The 18,952-nt window shown below is 43.5% G+C and overlaps 1 protein-coding gene across 2 annotated transcripts in view; it reads right to left on the bottom strand.

Annotated features, from left to right (window-relative positions):
* Nucleotides 1–18,952, bottom strand: part of LOC105841679 (uncharacterized) — a 110,730-nt gene that overhangs the window by 66,652 nt on the left and 25,126 nt on the right. For both annotated transcript variants that reach the window (XM_021348268.3, XM_012690694.4), the window contains exon 2: nucleotides 18,366–18,508. In XM_021348268.3, coding sequence (XP_021203943.1) covers nucleotides 18,366–18,426 — 61 coding nt within the window. In that variant the 5' untranslated portion in view covers nucleotides 18,427–18,508. The remainder of the gene's footprint in view (nucleotides 1–18,365; nucleotides 18,509–18,952) is intronic.

Here is an 18,952-nt window from a genome sequence, read left to right as displayed (position 1 = left end):
AGGGGTAGCCCCACGCCTACTTAGATCCCCTCCCCGATCCCCCTCCCCTACCATTTCCCCTATCCCGGTGGATTCGACTCGAGGTGCCCCCGCCCTAAGCGGCACGGCGGGCAATCTGGACTCTACCAGATATATGGACCTCGAGTCCACCAAAGCCCAACAACCCATCCCCTCTACGTCCTACGCGACCATAGCCGCATCCCAACCCCCAGTAGGTACACGCCCCAAACCTACCCAACCGCAAGTTCCCCTACCCCCGAGGCCGAGGGGTCGGGCCCAGGAGGAGCTCCGCCGTCATCCACCTATCATGGTGGAAGCTCTCCCGAACTGGTCTCGCCATATGGCGGCCATTAGGGAGCGCCTCGGTAGGGCTCCTTCTGCCAGACCCCACGGCGCCGGTTTCCGCTTCCTGCCGTCATCGGCGGAGGAGTATAGGGTGATTCAGGACTACCTTTCGAGGGCCTCCGCCGCAGACAAAGCCATTAAATGGTTTTGTTATGCGCTGTCGGAGGAAATACCCTCGAAGGTGGCTGTCCGGGGTCTCCCTGCTGACACCGATGCGGCGGAAGTAACAAACGCCCTCAAGGAGCTGGGCTTTCCTGCCCGATATGCCCGGTGTATCCAGGCTAAGAGGGGGAGACAGGGCTGCGTATTTTTCGTGGCTCTGGACCACCTCTCCAAGGGTGACCTCGCCCGGCTGTATTCAGTTAACGAACTGTTATACTTGCCGGGGGTGACGGTCGAGGGATGGCGTCCAACCCGGGGGCCTGCGCAGTGTCACCGCTGCCAGGCCTTCGGGCACGCGTCCACGAACTGTCACCGTGCGGTCCGCTGCGTTCGATGTGCCGGCGAGCACATTGTGGCGGACTGCCCGAGGCCAAGGGATGGCCCATTATCCTGCGCTAATTGCGGGAAGGACCACGCCGCCACCGATCGGCGGTGTGTGGTATACCGCAAGAGGGCCAGGATGATGGGAGTAACCATCCCCCCTCCTGTTCCACCGGTGCCTCGGCCCAGGAATGTCCCAGCTCCAGTAGCTGCTCCTGTGTCCGCACCCATCCCCAAGGGGAAGGGGAAGGGGAAAGGGAAATCCTCCCAAACCCCAGCCCCTCTCCCTCCTAGTACCCTTCCGTCTACCTCGGTAGTGGAGGCTATGCCGTCAGCGGCCACGCTGATGGCACAGGCAAACCCGCCGAGGCGAACAAACAAGCCTGTCCCTACTCCTCGTGGTCGAGCTTCCTCTACTACCACAACAGTAAGCAAGCCAGCGCCTCTCACTCAGAACATCCAGAGCACGTCCACAGTCAACAGAAAGAGGGAGAAAAATAGGAAGAAAAAGCTGAACAGGAAATTAAGAAAAATAAAAGAAAAAGAGGCAAACACTAACAATCCACCCATTACGACCGAGCCAGTTGTGCCGGACCTTCAAACCACCCAAGCTGAGGCAATGTCTACTACTGAGGCCTCACACATCGACCAACCTTCGACTAATGAAGGCCCGGTATTATCCGAGGCCCATCAAAGCGTGCCACCTTACACTAGTCAGCCTCCTCTTCCCCCCCGCCCTCAGCGCGAGCAGCGCAGCGGTCGGCAGGCCTCACAACCTGCCGGCTTTGCTGCATGGCTCCTCGCGCTCTGGGAGAAATTGTCTGAGGTGATCTCCGGAATTATCCGCGAGATCGCCTCAGGAGCTAGCCCTTTCGGGGCTCTCCTGTCGGGGTTCTACCGAATGATTGCGCAGTTCAATGGCTAGCCAGGAACTGCGCATCATTTATTGGAACCCCGGCGGGGTAAAACCCCGCAAGAACGAACTCTTGGTCCTCGCCCGGGAGTACAACCCTGAGGTTGTGCTCCTGGGCGAGACCAAGCTACGTCCTCGGGATGTGTTCAGGATTCCAAACTACTTCATGTACCGACGTGACGAGGTGAGTCCTGCCGGGACGCCGTTCAGGGGCACTGCGGCGCTCGTCAGGCGAGACGTGGTACATGATCAGTTGGATTTGCTGGCCTTCACATCGACAAGGTCGATCGGTGTGAGGATCCACACCTCGGGGGGAGATATGCGGGTTTATGCCGCGTATAGACCCCCGGGGCCTGATTTTCATCCCGGGGACATAAGAAGGGTCCTGAATTGCGACAGCCGCCCAGCTCTGCTGGTCGGGGACCTCAACGCGAAGCACGTCGCGTGGGGCTCCCGACTGAACTCAGCAGTGGGCAGGCGGCTGTTAGAAGATGCCGATAGGGGCGACTACTCTGTGGTCGGCCCCGACGAACCCACGCACATTCCGACCGCCGCGCAACTCCAGCCCGACGTGTTGGATGTGTGCGTTCACAAGGGGCTACGGTGCCCCTTAACTATTGAGGCACTGTACGACCTGGGTACCCCCCATCTCCCTATCCTGGTCACACTGGGAATGGGGCTTACCCGGGTTGCGACCTCGCCCCTACGACCGAAGGTCGACTGGGAGCTCTTTAAGAGACTCCTAGTCGACCTTCCCGTAATTCAGGACCCCAACACCCCTGAGGGGGTCGACGACGCGGCAGTCCGCCTTGTCGACTCTATCAGGGGAGCGATCGACCAGGCGACGACTCTTGTGCCCAGCGGCGGGCCCAGAGGTATACTCCCGGCCCATCTGAAAGCGATTATTCGCCGGAAGAGGGGCCTGAGGAGGCTCTGGGCGACAACTCGTTGTCCCAGGATCAAGCGCGAGCTTAATGAGCTGGAAGCGGAGTTGGCGGCGAAGATTAGCTCCTATCGGGGCTATGCGTGGGAGGAACGGATCGAGGAGGCCCGTGAGGGCCCCTCGTCCGTGTCCCTCCACCGACTTTGCCGCCAGCTCTCAAATCGGCCTGCCCCGACTTGTCCACTCGTGGACGAGAGGGGCAACCGATGCTTCTCGGCTCAGGCCCGCGCCGATGTCCTGGCCGTAATGCTGGAGCGGCAGTTCGCTCCAAATAACTCTGCACCCTCAGAGGCCGCATTCCACCAATCGGTGGAAGAGAGCGTAGCAAGCCTACTCTCCTCCCCGGTGCCACCGTTGGGAGATGGTGATTTCATCACTCCCAGTGAATTGCGCCTCTCCATCAAGCGGATGAAGAGGCGCAAGGCGCCGGGCGAGGACGGTATTCCCTCCCTCGCATTTTTCCACTTCCCCGAAACGGTCGTGTCATTCATGACACGACTGTTCAATTCCATTCTGTCCACAGGACACTTCCCGGGAACTTGGAAATTGGGCAAGGTTATTGCCCTGCCCAAACCCGGCAAGGATAGGAGAAATCCCTCCAGTTATCGTCCGATCACTCTGCTGTCGCATATGGGCAAGTTGTTCGAGCGGCTGCTGCTGAGAAGGGTGTCGCCGCACATCCTTCTCAGACCCGAGCAATTCGGGTTTCGCAGCGGTCACTCGACAACGCTGCAATTGGTCCGCGTTATGCACCACTTGGCGGATCGGTCCAACGCGCGCCAGTACACGGCCGCAGTCTTTCTCGATATCGAGAAGGCCTTCGACCGTGTCTGGCATGCGGGACTGATCTACAAGCTGTTGCAGAACACGGACCTCCAGCACGCCTATGTGCGACTGCTGGGGTCGTACCTGGAGGGAAGATCCTTCCTTGTCGCGGTCGAGGGCGCAAAGTCGTCGGTGCGCCCAGTCACGGCCGGAGTTCCACAGGGAAGCGTCCTGGCACCAGTCCTCTACGCTCTCTACACCAACGACATTCCCACGCTTGAGGGCAACCTCCAAGCGTGGGAAGCCGACGTGAAGTTGGCGCTGTTTGCCGACGACAGCGCCTACTTCTCGTCCTCTAATTTCCCCTCTGCGGCCATTTCGAGGATGCAGAGGCTGTTGGACCTACTGCCCCAGTGGCTGGACCGATGGAGGGTCGCGGTCAACGTGGGGAAGACCGCGGCTATCCTTTTCGGTCCGGTCCGCACAAGAGCCGTCCCAGGACAGCTCAGTCTCCGTGGAGTCAATGTCGAGTTTAGGCCCAGTGTCCGATACCTGGGAGTCAATATCGACCGGAGTTTGAGGATGACCGCCCACGCCAAGTCGGCGTTGGCGGCCGCCCGCTATGCGAGGTTTCTCCTCCGGCCGGTGTTGGCCTCCAGGTTGCCGACCAGGACTAGACTCGGCATTTACAAGACGTATGTCCGTTCCCGTATCACGTACGCAGCTGCGGCCTGGTATCACCTCATCCCGCAGATCATGCGGGTGAAGTTACAGGCCCAGCAGAATCTGGCTCTTCGCACGATAGTCGGAGCAGGGCGTTACGTCAGAAATGACGTAATCGCCCGGGATCTAGATGTGGAGTCGCTCGAGGAGTTCATTCGGAGGCTAGCTCGTAATATGTACGAGCGGGCTGACGGTGGACCCCACGAGCATCTCCACAATATAGCTCCCTTGCACGCCAGACCACCTGATGGTCAGGCGCTACCAAGGGAGCTACTGGAACCCCCGGCTATGGTAAGATAGTCGGCTTAACCGGAGTGATATGGGAGTGCTCATAATGAGTGCCCCCATGGGACTGAGCTGTCCACACTCTTCATCTCCCCCCACACTGTTGGGGTGCCCCCCTATGGGGACCCATTTCTACCACCCACTTGGGTGAACCACTCCCCCTTAAGGGGAGTGATTTACGTCGGTCCCTCCCCGCGACGGTCTTCCCCTTCTGGGGAGCCCCTAGCGGGTGAGCGCCAAACCAGTGCCGCGGCTCCCCCTCTGACTTGTAGAGGTGGGGCCGCGGCATGGGGCCGGTGGCGGGCCCCGGTTTAGTTGCTGACTGCTGCCCTGCTTTTGTATATAGTGTATAGTTAGTTAGTTAGTTAGTATAGTAGTTTAGTTTTAGTTAGTTATAGTTAGTAGTTAGGGAAAAAAAAAAAAAAAAAAAAAAAAAAAAAAAAAAAAAAAAAAAAAAAAAAAAAAAAAAAAAAAATCAAGCAGAGGACAGCAGCCGGCGCCGGGGTGACTCCTCCGCGGGCATCAAGCCGTCGCTTAAGATCAAGCCCATCGTATTATGTTTATGTATATATTTTTGTCGATGTGGAGTGCGCCGAACGCGCATACGAACAGCCCCCCTAATCATCCCGTCTTGCAACACTTCACCCCTGCCCTGTGTGGCAGGGAGCTTCGTTCCGGGCAGTGGGGTTTGCCCCGAGGCCCGTTCCGTGCCCCCGAAAGGGGGTACGACGACCCTTCTTGTTGTTGTGAGTCCGCGCGGGTAGGTACAACCGCCCTGCCTATTTCTGCATTTCGGTTTGAAGGGTGGGGCAGCCGTTGTAACTATACTTGAGATTTTAGAACTTATATCTCAAGGTGGGTGGCGCATTTACTTTGTAGATGTCTATGGGCTCCAGTAACCACTTAACACCAGGTGGGCTGTGAGCTCTTCCACCCAAGTAAGCAATAAAAAAAGTCAGGGTTACTAACTACTTATTGGCTTCTTTATTTTCGAGGACTAGTTATGTTCTGTTGGTTGGGCTGTTTGCTTTAATGAGACGATAACAAAAATACCAGTTGACGCGTGAATTTCTTTGTGATTAATACGTATACTTTCTAATGTTAGCTTAGGTTAAAAACTGTGAGCACAAAAAGATTTTCGTGATAAACGTCATAATGTTTTCTGTATGATTACAGCGTAACGTCGACCCGAACCGGACGCAATTCCGCCCTTGATTAAGCAGAACGAACTAAATAAATAAAGCGTACGGTGGCTCAGAAAACATTTCTATTAAAATATTGCGTGACAAACACCCGTTATTTGCCTATCAGTTTTATTTACATAAACACAGAATTCCTTCGCGGCAATAGCAAGTTATTCCAAGTTTTAAGTACCTGTAAAACTTCATCTAGTAAGTTAAATAAGTTTTTAAATAAACATGTCGTTTTGATTCAATGTTTATTTTTTTGCTTATCGTTATTAGTCGGGTCTTATATTTTCGTTGAGCTTTCTAGGTTTGCTTTAGAAAGTTATTGGTAATTTTTGTTTGAAAATAATTTGTATTTACGCCTTATTTATTGGAATATATGCTTTGTCCAAAATCTGTCCCAAATAACATCCCACGAGTAATTAATGATAATCGATGATAATTGATGTTAATCGTTTCTTTTCGAATCATTTTGACACGTAATATGATCGAATTAATACTAATTCAAGGGTTTAATTTCGCATTATCATTATATTATTGTTTACGACTAGTGAAAACCGAAGAAAGTACTATAATATGATCGAGATTTTAGTTGCAAGCCTCTCTCTCTCTCATCTTACATCTCTCATACTCTCCTAATAGCAATTCTTAGTAACATACTCCTATCTGCATAGTTTTTAGGCCAATATTTTTATATTGGTTAGATAAAACTTTTCTATAGAACCTTTGGTTCGTACATATTATTTAGTAACTCCAAAATTAGGGCTCAGTTAGGCATTGTAGTACAAATACAAAGCAAAGTCAAAGAAAAACAATCTAATTCAGAAAACAACATCACGGGAGGTGTCTGCAAAAAGCTTCGTGAAAAAGGTCGTGATGACCCCGGGTGAGCGAAAAACTTCAAAGGCTCGATGTAATTCGGGAAATCTAATTACACTCAACAGAGCCGCCTCGGTGAGGCGGCGAGTGAACTATCGACACTGTATTATTAGATCTACGATAATATTTTAAGCTATTGCATAGCTTTTATCGCGGACCTTGAGCGCGGCGACCGAATCATGAAATTCCGTAACGAAAAAAACCTTACACCCCTCACTCCGGCTACCATGTAGCTCGCGTTCAACAAATTCACACGTTACGCTTGTGTAGTATTTGTGAATAAGCGTGCGGCGTGACGTCACACTGCATGCGCATCATGAAAAGTCTGCCCATCTCTTTCTCGCGCGGTCTAGCTTATGAGTGTGAAGGTCTTGTTTTATTATTGTTTTAATATTAAATTATCATTGTCTAATTAAAATTGCTTAAGATGATAAAAAATGCTACGCAATAGTTTTACCGCGGCAGTTCCCGAGTGCCACGCGTTTTTTCACCTAAATAATATCGTATCGTCGTTCTCAAACTAAAATCTGCTATGTGCACTTTTTGAGATTTTTACTTTTCGACCTTTTCGTATCTACCGTATAAAAAATCTGTTATGTGTCTATAGCTTTAATACTTACCTATAGCTTTCATTTGATATAGTTCTTAAAAATTCAACTTCATATAAAATTTTACACGAAAATGTTTTTACTCGTTAATTCAAAATAGAGTTTTTGCACATGGCAGATTTTGGTTTGACAGCGACGGTATGTTTTATTTCAGATTCGTCTGACCGTCGACGGATGCGCGTGTATTCAAATGCATAAATAAAAAACATTTTAATCTCACAAATTGTATTATCATTTTAATTATTTCTGACATTTTTTTACAGTTTTCGTGGTCACGTATTACTTTCAATCGTAAAACTAGTTTTAAATACGTCTAAAAACCGATAAAAATACAAAATAATATTCCAAGTTAAAACACAGTGTTACAACTTGCTTATTGAAACAAATGTATGTCTCACTTCCAACTATACTTCAAACAAGGATATTCTCCTGTCTTGAGACCGCACACGAACGCCATGTTTAACAATGTAGAAAATTCTTTAAGCCTGTTCAGTCAAATGTCAAACGTGATCCATTAATTTGTGCTAAGAGGATTCGGTGGTATTAATGACGCCTATTTATACCTGAAATGCCTCGATCCTAAAGGAACTAAATATCTCTCACAGGCTATCGTCAACAGTGCAATCCAGGATTCTTCGATATTTTGGACACGTATCGCGTCGGCTAGCAGAGTCTATCGAGAAACTTGTTGTTCAGGGTAGGGTCAATGGTAAGAGATCTCGTGGACGAATCCCCATGCGTTGGACTAATCAGGTGAAATACCTTACTGAAACCCCACTTAACGAGTGTGTGCGCCGGGCCTCGGTTCGCAAAGTATGGAAAACAACTGTCAAGGCTTTAATGAGCAAGAATTCCACATGACCACGACTGCTCTGCCAAGAGCAACCAATTATGATGATGATTTATACCTGAAAGCGGATAATGCTACATGATAATATAGTTTCTGATATGTACTTCCCGTTACGGACCTGAAACTATATGAGTATTCAAAATATAATTATGTACATGACGTGTCAAATCGCAATACAAATAAAACCAAGCTAGATCTTTAATACTGCATTTTTTCTTTAGAATTGTAATTTGGTATTTTACAATGACTCTATATTTTATGTATTGTTCATAGCATCAGATGGTTCATAAAGATCACCGCTCTTTACTGATAAATGATCACCAAACTCTATATCACACCTGAAAACGGAAAGCACAAGAGATTTGCGACAAAAATAGAAGCACGATAGTGTTACACCTTACCACCAGTATATCTATTTACTCTATTAAACATAAACGGTTCATGAAAAAACATAAAACGTCGAAATAATTAAAAAAAAAAAAATTACGAGAAAAAAATCGCGCGGTGAAATATCGCTGTGCGGAAAACAAGGCCTTATTCCACGGACTTTTTCTTACGGTTTTTACTATCACATTTTTTTCAGTTCGGTCGCGCAGCAAAAATCGCGCGGTGAAATATCGCTGTGCGGAAAACAAGGCCTTATTGCAGGGACTTTTTCTTACGGTTTTTACTATCACATTTTTTTCAGTTCGGTCGCGCAGCAAAATCCCTATCTCCTCCAAGCCTGCCGTAAGGAACTTCGCTCCAAAAACAAACGTCAAAGCAGCCGTGAATTATATTATTTAAATATTGATTCGTAAATGGAATTTTCAGTGATGCATCATTTCACAGTGACAGATTCTTTACCCATTGTGTTTGATTTTAAAGGAGTGGATATTTGTAATTTGGTGGTTTTCGTGATCTACTGATGATTACGTGATTTTACTGGTGGTAGGACCTCTTGTGAGTCCGCGCGGGTGGGTACCACCACCCTGCCTATTTCTGCCGTGAAGCAGTAATGCGTTTCGGTTTGAAGGATGGGGTAGCCGTTGTAACTAAAACATGAGACCTTAGAACTTATATCTCAAGGTGGGTGGCACATTTACGTTGTAGATGTCTATGGGCTCCAGTAACCACTTAACACCAGGTGGGCTGTGAGCTCGTCCACTCATCTACGCAATAAAAAACAAGGTCGGAAGCTTAATAAATATATGTGGGAAGGATGTTTTCTTGAACGCATGATATGATGGATGCAAGTTGATGTTTGTGAACGCAGCGGTATATCGAGAATGGAAGGGAATGACGTGTGAGATGACAAATGAACGACGACGAACGAAGCACGAAGCACGAGCACGACAAAACTATTATAATTTTAATTTATATTACTTTAATAAAACGTGGAAGTAGTAAACGCGAAACTTTTATTAATTGTCTGAAGCCTGCATCCCACATATATGTAAAGTGAGATGATATAAAAAAATATATGAGAGAATAATGTGAGTCTAAAATTCCAGTGGTATTGGAATCTTGCTTACTGAACTATGCCAATAAAGCAATCTCTTAAAATAATACAGTTGAACCGTTAAATATAAATGCCAACTTATACTAAGAAAACATAAAGTTTAGCATCTATTCTTATCATAAGAGTTCACTCACCCATGACACTATTAAAATTGAAACCCACGTGACGCCCACAGAGCTGACTAATATAATGGAACTTCACTGAATGCTTTTTATAGTTATTTGCGTATTATACATTTATATTAGGGTGGGCCAAAAAAAACTTTAAATTTATTTTTTCTTTAGGTACTACGAAAATATCGTCCAAGATGACGAAAAAAAAATTCTGGTAAAGTTTGAGCTCTTAATATTAATGTTTAGAGGTGGCGCATCGTGATTTTTGATTTCCCATTTACATAACACAGGATTTTTTTTTCTTTGGAATTTTATTGTATCTCAACGAATTATCGTGTAGTAAAAAATATATATATATTTTTGTAGGGAATTAAGCGGCCTACAAATAAGGACTGAAATAATTTTTTGTCCTAAGTCAACTCGCTTTTTTTTTATTGCTTTTATGGGTGGACGAACTCACAGCCCACCTGGTGTTAAGTGGTTACTGGAGCCCAGCCCATAGACATGCACAACGTAAATGTGCCACCCAACTTGAGACATGAGTTCTAAGGTCTCAGTTCCTAAGTCAACTCGCTTTTTTTTTATTGCTTTTATGGGTGGACGAACTCACAGCCCACCTGGTGTTAAGTGGTTACTGGAGCCCAGCCCATAGACATGCACAACGTAAATGTGCCACCCAACTTGAGACATGAGTTCTAAGGTCTCAGTATAGTTACCCTGCCCCACCCTTCAAACCGAAACGCATTACTACTTCACGGCCGAAATAGGCAGGGTGTGAGTCCGCACTTGTAAGTCCGCACCTACCCGTGCGGACTCACAAAAGGTCCTACGACCAGTAAGAAGTTATTTATCTTCACACGGTCTAAATTTGTATGATATAGTGAGAAAAACTAATGACGATTTACCTAGGGTTTCTTGTGAATGTTCTTAAACGAACGAGCACAGGCTTGCTTCGACGACGACTGGGATACATGAAATAAGTAAGGTCGAAACAAGAGCTTTTCTATACGCCTTTTCAACAAGATTCCACAAAATGTTCAACTATCATAAATGTTTAAAAAAATATAATATTAAAAAAACGTATTATTGTAGTTTGATTTAGAAATGAATTGATCGCGTTAAATCTTTTCATTTTAATATTTCTTTTGTAAAGTATTTAAATGTTTTTCGGTTTTCGCGAGTCGTAGTCACAATTAAAACTACTTTTACGGCTTAATTTCTTGTTATTTTATTGCCATTATATTATTTCTGACCTAGTTCGAAAGTTTTATAGTTTTTTTTAACTTTACAGCCTACTGTGACCACGGTAACTGTAACTGTAAATCGTAAAATTAGTTTTAATTTTATAAATATATTATGTGTAATGGACAAATAATACAAAATGTGTTACAGTAACAAAAACAAATAGCCCGCTGAATTTGTCTTGGCGACTTTTCCGAGAACAGAACGGTTTTTAAACCAAACGAGGTAATAGGGATAACATGATTTGACTATAAAAAATGTCCTAGTCGTCGTCGTGGCCTAAAGGATAAGACGTCCGGTGCATTCGTATCGAGCGATGCACCGGTGTTCGAATCCCGCTGGCGGGTACCAACTTTTCTAATGAAATACGTACTCAACAAATGTTCACGATTGACTTCCACGGTGAAGGAATAACATCGTGTAATAAAAATCAAACCCGCAAAATTATAATTTTCGTAATTACGGGTAGTAGGACCTCTTGTGAGTTCGCATGGGTAGGTACCACCACCCCACCTATTTCTGCCGTGAAGCAGTTATGCGTTTCGGTTTGAAGGGTGGGGCAGCCGTCGTAACTTTACTGAGATCTTAGAACTTATATCTCAAGGTGTGTGGCGCATTTACGTTGTAGATGTCTATGGGTTCCAGTAACCACTTAACAGCAGGTGGGCTGTGAGCTCGTCTACATACCTAGGCAATAAAAAATAAATAAATAAATGATATCAATTTGTAGCAACATTATGCTTACCACATACTACCATCATTAATAAAGTAACACAAATAATTAACGATAAGCCACTAATGGACTTTGATAACCACAAATAAAAAATGTACACAAATTAAATGAATGAAACCTACATTTTCAATTTTCAGGCGGTATCAAAACTCAAGAAATAAAATATAGACAAAAAAAATTCTATCATAATCATCCCGGATCGCGTGGGCGGTCACAACGAGACGTCTTGAGGCGACGTCTGCCCCCTGAATAGAAGTGCAACTTCCTACTCTGTTTAGACCGTATTAACAGAGATAATGAAACATAATCCTACTTCATAATCCTGATTCTAATTATCACATAATCCTATTATAGATAATAACATAATCTATACATATAAATAAAATTGGAGTGTCTGTTTGTAATATTGAAATAGCCGCTTTTTAATACATGCATATGAATATATATACGGTACATACATCAAAATAAAATTTTTTACAATTTTTGTCTGTCTGTCTGTTTGTTCCGGCTAATCTCTAGAACGGCTGGACCGATTTTGACGGGACTTTCACTGATAGGTAGCTGATGATATAAGGAGTAACTTAGGCCACTTTTTTTAGACTAGCTTCGCCCCGCGGCTTCACCCGCGGTACGACAATAAGCGCGGGTAACATCGCGGGACTCAGCTATCAATAATAAAATTTAATGTTTCCAAAGAGAAGCGAGGGCGGGTCGCTAGTCCACAATAAGGTAAGATCCAATACGTTTAGATCTATTTTTGCAAAAGTATCTTATCTCGAGTTTGTGTCGGTGTTGTTATAACGCGGGACCCAAATATAACTTTAAGATTATTAATTTTATTAGTAAAAAAATTAATCAAAATGCAAAAAAATCGTCGCGTCCATAATGTTCGCATGTCGAAGTGGCTGACAATATTATTACGCTCCTCCCTATTCATTGCAAATATAAATACACAGTGAACAGAGGCGGCGTGCTTACCAACATGCGCCACTAACAGAGGTTCCATTTCTGTTTTGTTGGTAGCATTTTTTCCTCAACTTAATGAGCGATTTAGTGGGCAACTTCATTTCTGTTCATTTTGTGTCACGGAGCGCGCATCGTAAAATTTCACTCTCATCAATTTTTCATAACGCGCCTAAAGAAGTATAACTTCAAAAAAAATAAAAAAAACAAAAAGAAAACAGAAGACTATCGCCGACCGCATCACACGCATTGCACACGCACACGCCGCTTGTTTTTTCATCTCAATATTTTTATGGACTTTTACTACTTTTCTATTAATTACGAACTCTTATTGACGATTATACTCGTCGTTGCGGGAGTGGCATATCGGTTTTGTGTACAAACAATTTAGAAGAGTGCCGTCAAGACGTCACGGTAGCCGCCGCTATTACGCGTCGTCCAGCAGTCGCGTTCCTTGGATTCTGCAGTCTGTAAGAAGCCAGCGACGGGTTGGCAGGTACGTCTACTTCTCATTACCTAGCCTCGGCCTGCACCTCTTTTTGTTAATCTTTTAGCGATACTCGCCCCCGCAGAAACTTCCAAAATATAGAACCAGCGCACCGCCGTGGTGAAAATTTGTAAATAAATTTTCCCACTAACATATATCTATCTATACTAATATATAAATCTACAGTGGTTTTTACGGATGTTCCGTTATAACTACTGACCCATGCATCCGATGAACTTGAAACTTGGTATCCATGTAGAAAATGCATGTACTTAATGGATAGGCTAATATTCATATGAGTGTTGGACTCTCTACACCAGTTGCGGGGGCGTTAATGATGAGAGTCTTTAAGGGGGTGAGAAATAATAATGTTAATTTTAAATGCCCAGCGAAGCGGACGGGTACAGATAATTAAATTATAAAACGTTTGTAACAGACCTATTATCGGTTAAGTCGATGTATACTATTCTGGAAAACTTCAATAGAACAATCATAGATTTTTCTATAACTTTATTTGCCGATAGTTTAAATACAATATTAGGCCGCAAATCTTCCAACGCCTCTGGGAGATAGACCGTAGCTGCTCCAAGACGGCGGGTGTGCCAAATGGACCGGTCTGGGAAATAAATTGGGCGTTATTTTATCGCCATTCGGCTTCGACGAAAACTTCGACGATCTAATCTCTGTCGGCGAGGGATGGAGAAAAATTAGTTAACGTGGTCTATAGCGGATTTTTGGTACAAGGGGGTCCAAGCTATCGGCGCTATTGATTGGTATCTTTGTTAATAAGAAAACCGGTAATGAAAAATCTATTATAGGATCTAAGGAACGAACTATGGATATCGTCTTTATTTTACACGAATGCCCCAAAAAGGAATTTATTATCTTAAAATTTCATTAATGTATCTTATTATTAACCACTATTATTATATACAACTACAACTTGTCCATTACCAAACTGATTTGTAGGTATCGTTAGAAGCTTTTTGTTTTGTTTTGATGGGCTGGTGTCTGAACCTCCTAAGAGGTCTCGCACTTAGGGTCCGCGGGAAAAGTAGGACTAGTCGATCGCAGATGTTGGGAGAGGATCGCGGACCCAAGGATGGTATTTAGGGCGCTACCCACTAAACCATCCTCTTACGCTCTTGCCTAATCGTCTGAACCCCCTGGAATCAAAACCCGGGCGGGGTAAGGGAGTTACCACTATCAAAACTGCAACCATACATATGGTTCATCCCAAATATACCCGGCCGACGGAACCTTCGAGGCTCTGAAGAACGAGAAGACGAATGAAGGCTTTGAAACGTCAGACGACTCGGCACGGCAGCCTGCTAGGCCGCCCAGGTTGTGCCATTGGTGTCCCGGAATATCCCGCTGGGTGGGATCCAGACCGTTTCTTAAATTATGGAGAGCGACAATGACTGTAATATTGAATAAAAAAAAACATCTGACGGCGTGTCATTCACTTTTCAAACTTTTTTTTTTTTTTTTGCTTACATGGGTGGACGAGCACACAGCCCACCTGGTGTTAAGTGGTTACTGGAGCCCATAGACATCAACAACGTAAATGCGCCACCCACCTTGAGATACAAGTTCTAAGGTCTCAAGTGTAGTTGAAAACGTGAAGATTTTTGTACTTTTTAATTAGGTTTTTCACAGTACAGATATGTCTTTTTATTATGTTTGGTTGATTATAATTTTATTATGGTATACTGTATTATAAAATAAGATTTTTACTTATCTTAGTACTTATATAGATATTTACGTTGGGTTGGTATTTTTATTATATTAAGTACTATGTTCAGGTCGCAAGCGTACAATTACCGGCAGAGAATATTTTATGAGATCGCACATATTTTATGTATGGAAACTTTAAGGTACCTAACTTATTCCTATTCAATTATCTAATTCATCGTTAATACTTGCTGTAATAATAACACATTTTCACAAAGAAATAAAACGTTACAACCGTTTCCGCCTTTCGACGGGGCAAACCACATGTATGACTCTTAATTAAAATATTCAAACAACGTGGATTACAAACGATTATCTCGACTGCGTAATTCGAAACGTAATCCAGATTAAAGCACGGGTGCAACTCCCCAGAATTAGGGAGATTAGGGTATCTGTTAAGGTAAAAGTCGCTAATGGTTGGGACGCACGAATAAATTTTATTACGGAGCCACAAGGGTTGCCAATGGTATAAGAAATGGTAATAGTAAGCTCAATTGGGTATTAAAAATTGATCATATTAAACGGTATGTTTTTATTTATTAGAAATTTTGTTAATCAGTTTCTGGGGTGTTTTCAGCGTTATAACAACTGTTGTATCTATACTGATATTATAAAGAGGAAAGATTTGTTTGTTTGTTTGTATTGAATAGGCTCCGAAACTACTGAACTGATTTAAAATTTTCTTTCACTGTTGGAAAGCTACGCCATCCTCGGGTGACATAGGCTATATTTATTATATTTTAAAAAAAATTTGGGATCCTTACTGGTGGTAGGATCTCTTGTGAGTCCGCACGGGTAGGTACCACCGCCCCGCCTATTTCTGCCGTGAAGCAGTAATGTGTTTCGGTTTGAAGGGTGGGGCAGCCCTTGTCCACACATCTAAGCAAAAAAAAAAAAAACTCCAATAATGTAACCCAATGTGTAAAAAAAATACCTAAAATTCTTTACATCGCGTGCCGGGGCGAGCCGCTAGTCTTTAATAAGACGTTCAAGCCTGACTTTTAATTTATTTTTAATTATGTGCAAAATGTACACTTAATCAAACAACAACATAGGCTGTGTCTAGAAAATTTATATGAAAAGTGGTGCTCTCATCATTTGGATTTTTCTTTATTGGCTCATTATTTAGCATATGGAGCATGATATTACACGAGTTGACATTACAGCTAAAACGTGTATGAAAAACGCGTTGGGAATTATCAGATCTAGTCAAATATCATGACAAGCAACGGTAAATGACAATGATTCTCGATAAAATTGCCAAAATCAAATTATAATCTAGTTTCTTCACAGAATACGGTGGTAGGACCTCTTGAGTCCGTGTGGTTTTGCCTATTTCTGCCTTGAAGCAGTAATGCGTTTCGGCTTAAAGAGTGAGGCAGCCGTTGTAACTATACTGAGACCTTAGAACTTATATCTCAAGGTGGGTGGCGCATTTACGTTGTAGATGCCTATGAGCTCCAGTAACCACTTAACACCAGGCGGGCTGTGAGCTCGTCCACCCATATAAGCAACAAAAAAAAAAGACTTATTCTTTTGGAAAATACGCTTTTTAATTCGAGGTAGTCGATTAAAATAAACGACATTTTAAGATTTTTGTTTTCGCCCTGGCAACACAGAAACGTCGGACAGAACTTTGTATGTACGTGAGAGCGAAGTTTGTCGATCGGGAACGTGAAACACATTGCCAATGATGTTTTGTTTCTCCTTGCCTAATATAGTTTTATTTTCGCAAACTTTGTTCTCCTGCTGTTCATATTTATGTTGCCCCGAAAGACAGAGGAACTTCAGACTAACAATATAATGGGAAGCGATTGTTAAGGCAGCCGTTGCTGATTTACTTTTACTTAGATTTCTATAGCTCGAAATTTGTTTTTCGAATTGTAGAGTATTCAGTAATAATATTGATAAAAGCCTTATCTTAAATTATTTTCATTGAGGAAGGTTTCTTTTGTTTCGTGCCACACTATATACTTAATCATGCGCTAAAACTTTGCGTTTTGATTATTAAATAAAATAATTTTATACGTATTAAATAAAATAACTTTATATGTTGGTACTTCCATCACTCGCAATTTTGAAGCAATTTATAAACATAATAATAAATTCTACCCGCGGGGATCGGTAACAAAGAACAGCCACGACACTGCCGGCTAAATTTTTATTAAATTTAAGTTTCGAACTTTTCTCATGTTTCCAGAAAGTTTCGAGTTTATTTATTTATCTATATTGTCTATGATCTGATAAACTTAAAGCTCATCTGTAAGAAGTAAGCAATATCTACAGACAATAATTTATATACCATCGTTTGCTTTACCATAATATCACTATGACCTCCACCATGTCCCTTAAGCGCTAAGCGATTTATAGTGTCAATGAGGGGACAGTGACAATTCACTATCAGGTATATTGTAAGCTTCTCTGTCTTCCAAAGCAAGAAAGGGAGTTACAAAATATTTTGTTCTCAAAATTCACAGATTAGTTTCACCCCACCCTTTGTTCGTAAAGATTCGGTTTTAGGGAGTATCTTAGGTCGAGCAACTGGTCTATTTAGTTTCCTTATTGAGTGTTGTAAACAGGGCTTTATGCAGCCGAAGTAAAGCCGCTTTGTCAGACCCTTTTCCGTGAAGACGACAGATGGAAACTATTAACTAAGCGAGGTGGGATTTATTGATTGCCTTTTCTGTGTTACGGCCACGAAAATGTTCTTAAATTAAAAAATGTATCTCTTCTTCAACCCATGTCCACCTAATGCTGAGTGTATGTCTCTTCGAATGCAGCCCATTCTCTTCGGTCTCTTGCCTTTCTCATCAAATCTCTACCAACCGTTTTGACCAGGTCATGTCTGTCTGCCCACGTTACGATATCCAGTACGAGGTCTCCAGTCCAGTACTTTTGCGCCACACCGATTGTCAGTGCGATGGCATAAGTGACCGGCCCACTTCCTCTTTTTCCGAGCAATCACTTTGGCTATGTGAGTCAACCGGTTCTTCTGCGGATTTCGGTATTACGCAATACCGAAATAAATGTATAGTAACAATTAATTATTATTCAATTCAAAGTTAATGTTAGATATTCAAAACTCAAAGATTCGAATCGTAGATTTTGTCCAGTGCTCTCGATCCCAAAGAAAAACGAAGTAGAGTATCCACTTAAATAGATATTTGACAAGGATTATGATTCTAAAATTTAAAAATTTTAGCAAATGCGCGACAGAGTGAATTCACCTAACAATTTTGACCCGATTTAAAAATGATTTGCATTAGAACTACAGCTGTTTTCCACTATAAAAGAATTATTTTTCTTACCTATTTTAGTAACCTCGAAAGGTTATTCTAGATTCACCGAACTAGTAGGTGAGCTCACGGGGGCTCAAACCGGGAGTTAGCACTGGCCCTAAGAAGAGCAGTGTTTCGCAGAATCTACCACCGGAACGGAAACGCGACCCACTGAGAAGATCCGGCAAGAAACTCAGTGGGTTGTGTCTGTGGGTTAATTTACTTTCGAGCCCTTCGTCGCAAGCGTTCGGCGAGGACGGTGACCGGATAGAAGCATAATAATTTAACTTAGAAGCAGATAACTAAATTCATATGACGATACATAATGCTTACCCAAAACGACTCCAGTTATATTTGCCAGAAGCAACAGTAGTTTGAGTCTTCGTAGCTCCATGTCGTCTGGTTCTTCACGCGAGGCACGTCTCGAAAATAATCAGAATTATGCTGAAGTAGCACATGACGGGATTCGATTGGACCTGCGGGAAAGGATACAATCTATAAGTGCATGTATTTCCTGAAGCTCCTTTGTTGTATTGCGCGTTCACTAGAATTTTCTAGAACCATCGCGAACACGTGTTCGAGAACGATTTCTATGTTATGTAATCGGATTAATATTTTATGAATTTGCATAATTACTGGTTTTAACATAATCCTATTTATTTCTACTGCGAAGCATTCCCGCGTTTTGATTCGGACTGTAGAACAGCAATTATACAAAACAATTGAGACTTCGTTCTGAAAATGAGTGACAATATTCTCTTTATGATAACTTTATGATAATGAAATTTCGGAAGTCGTCGTGGCATAAAGGATAAGACGTCTGGTGCATTCGTGTTGAAGCGATGCACCGGTGTTCGAATCCCGCAGGCGGGTACCAATTTTTCTAATGAAATATGTACTCAACAAATGTTCACGATTGA

Source organism: Bombyx mori, chromosome 12, assembly GCF_030269925.1.
Source record: "Bombyx mori chromosome 12, ASM3026992v2".
Taxonomy (NCBI): domain Eukaryota; kingdom Metazoa; phylum Arthropoda; class Insecta; order Lepidoptera; family Bombycidae; genus Bombyx; species Bombyx mori.
Note: the sequence above shows the minus strand (reverse complement) of the source record. Positions and strands in the feature narration are given on the sequence as shown.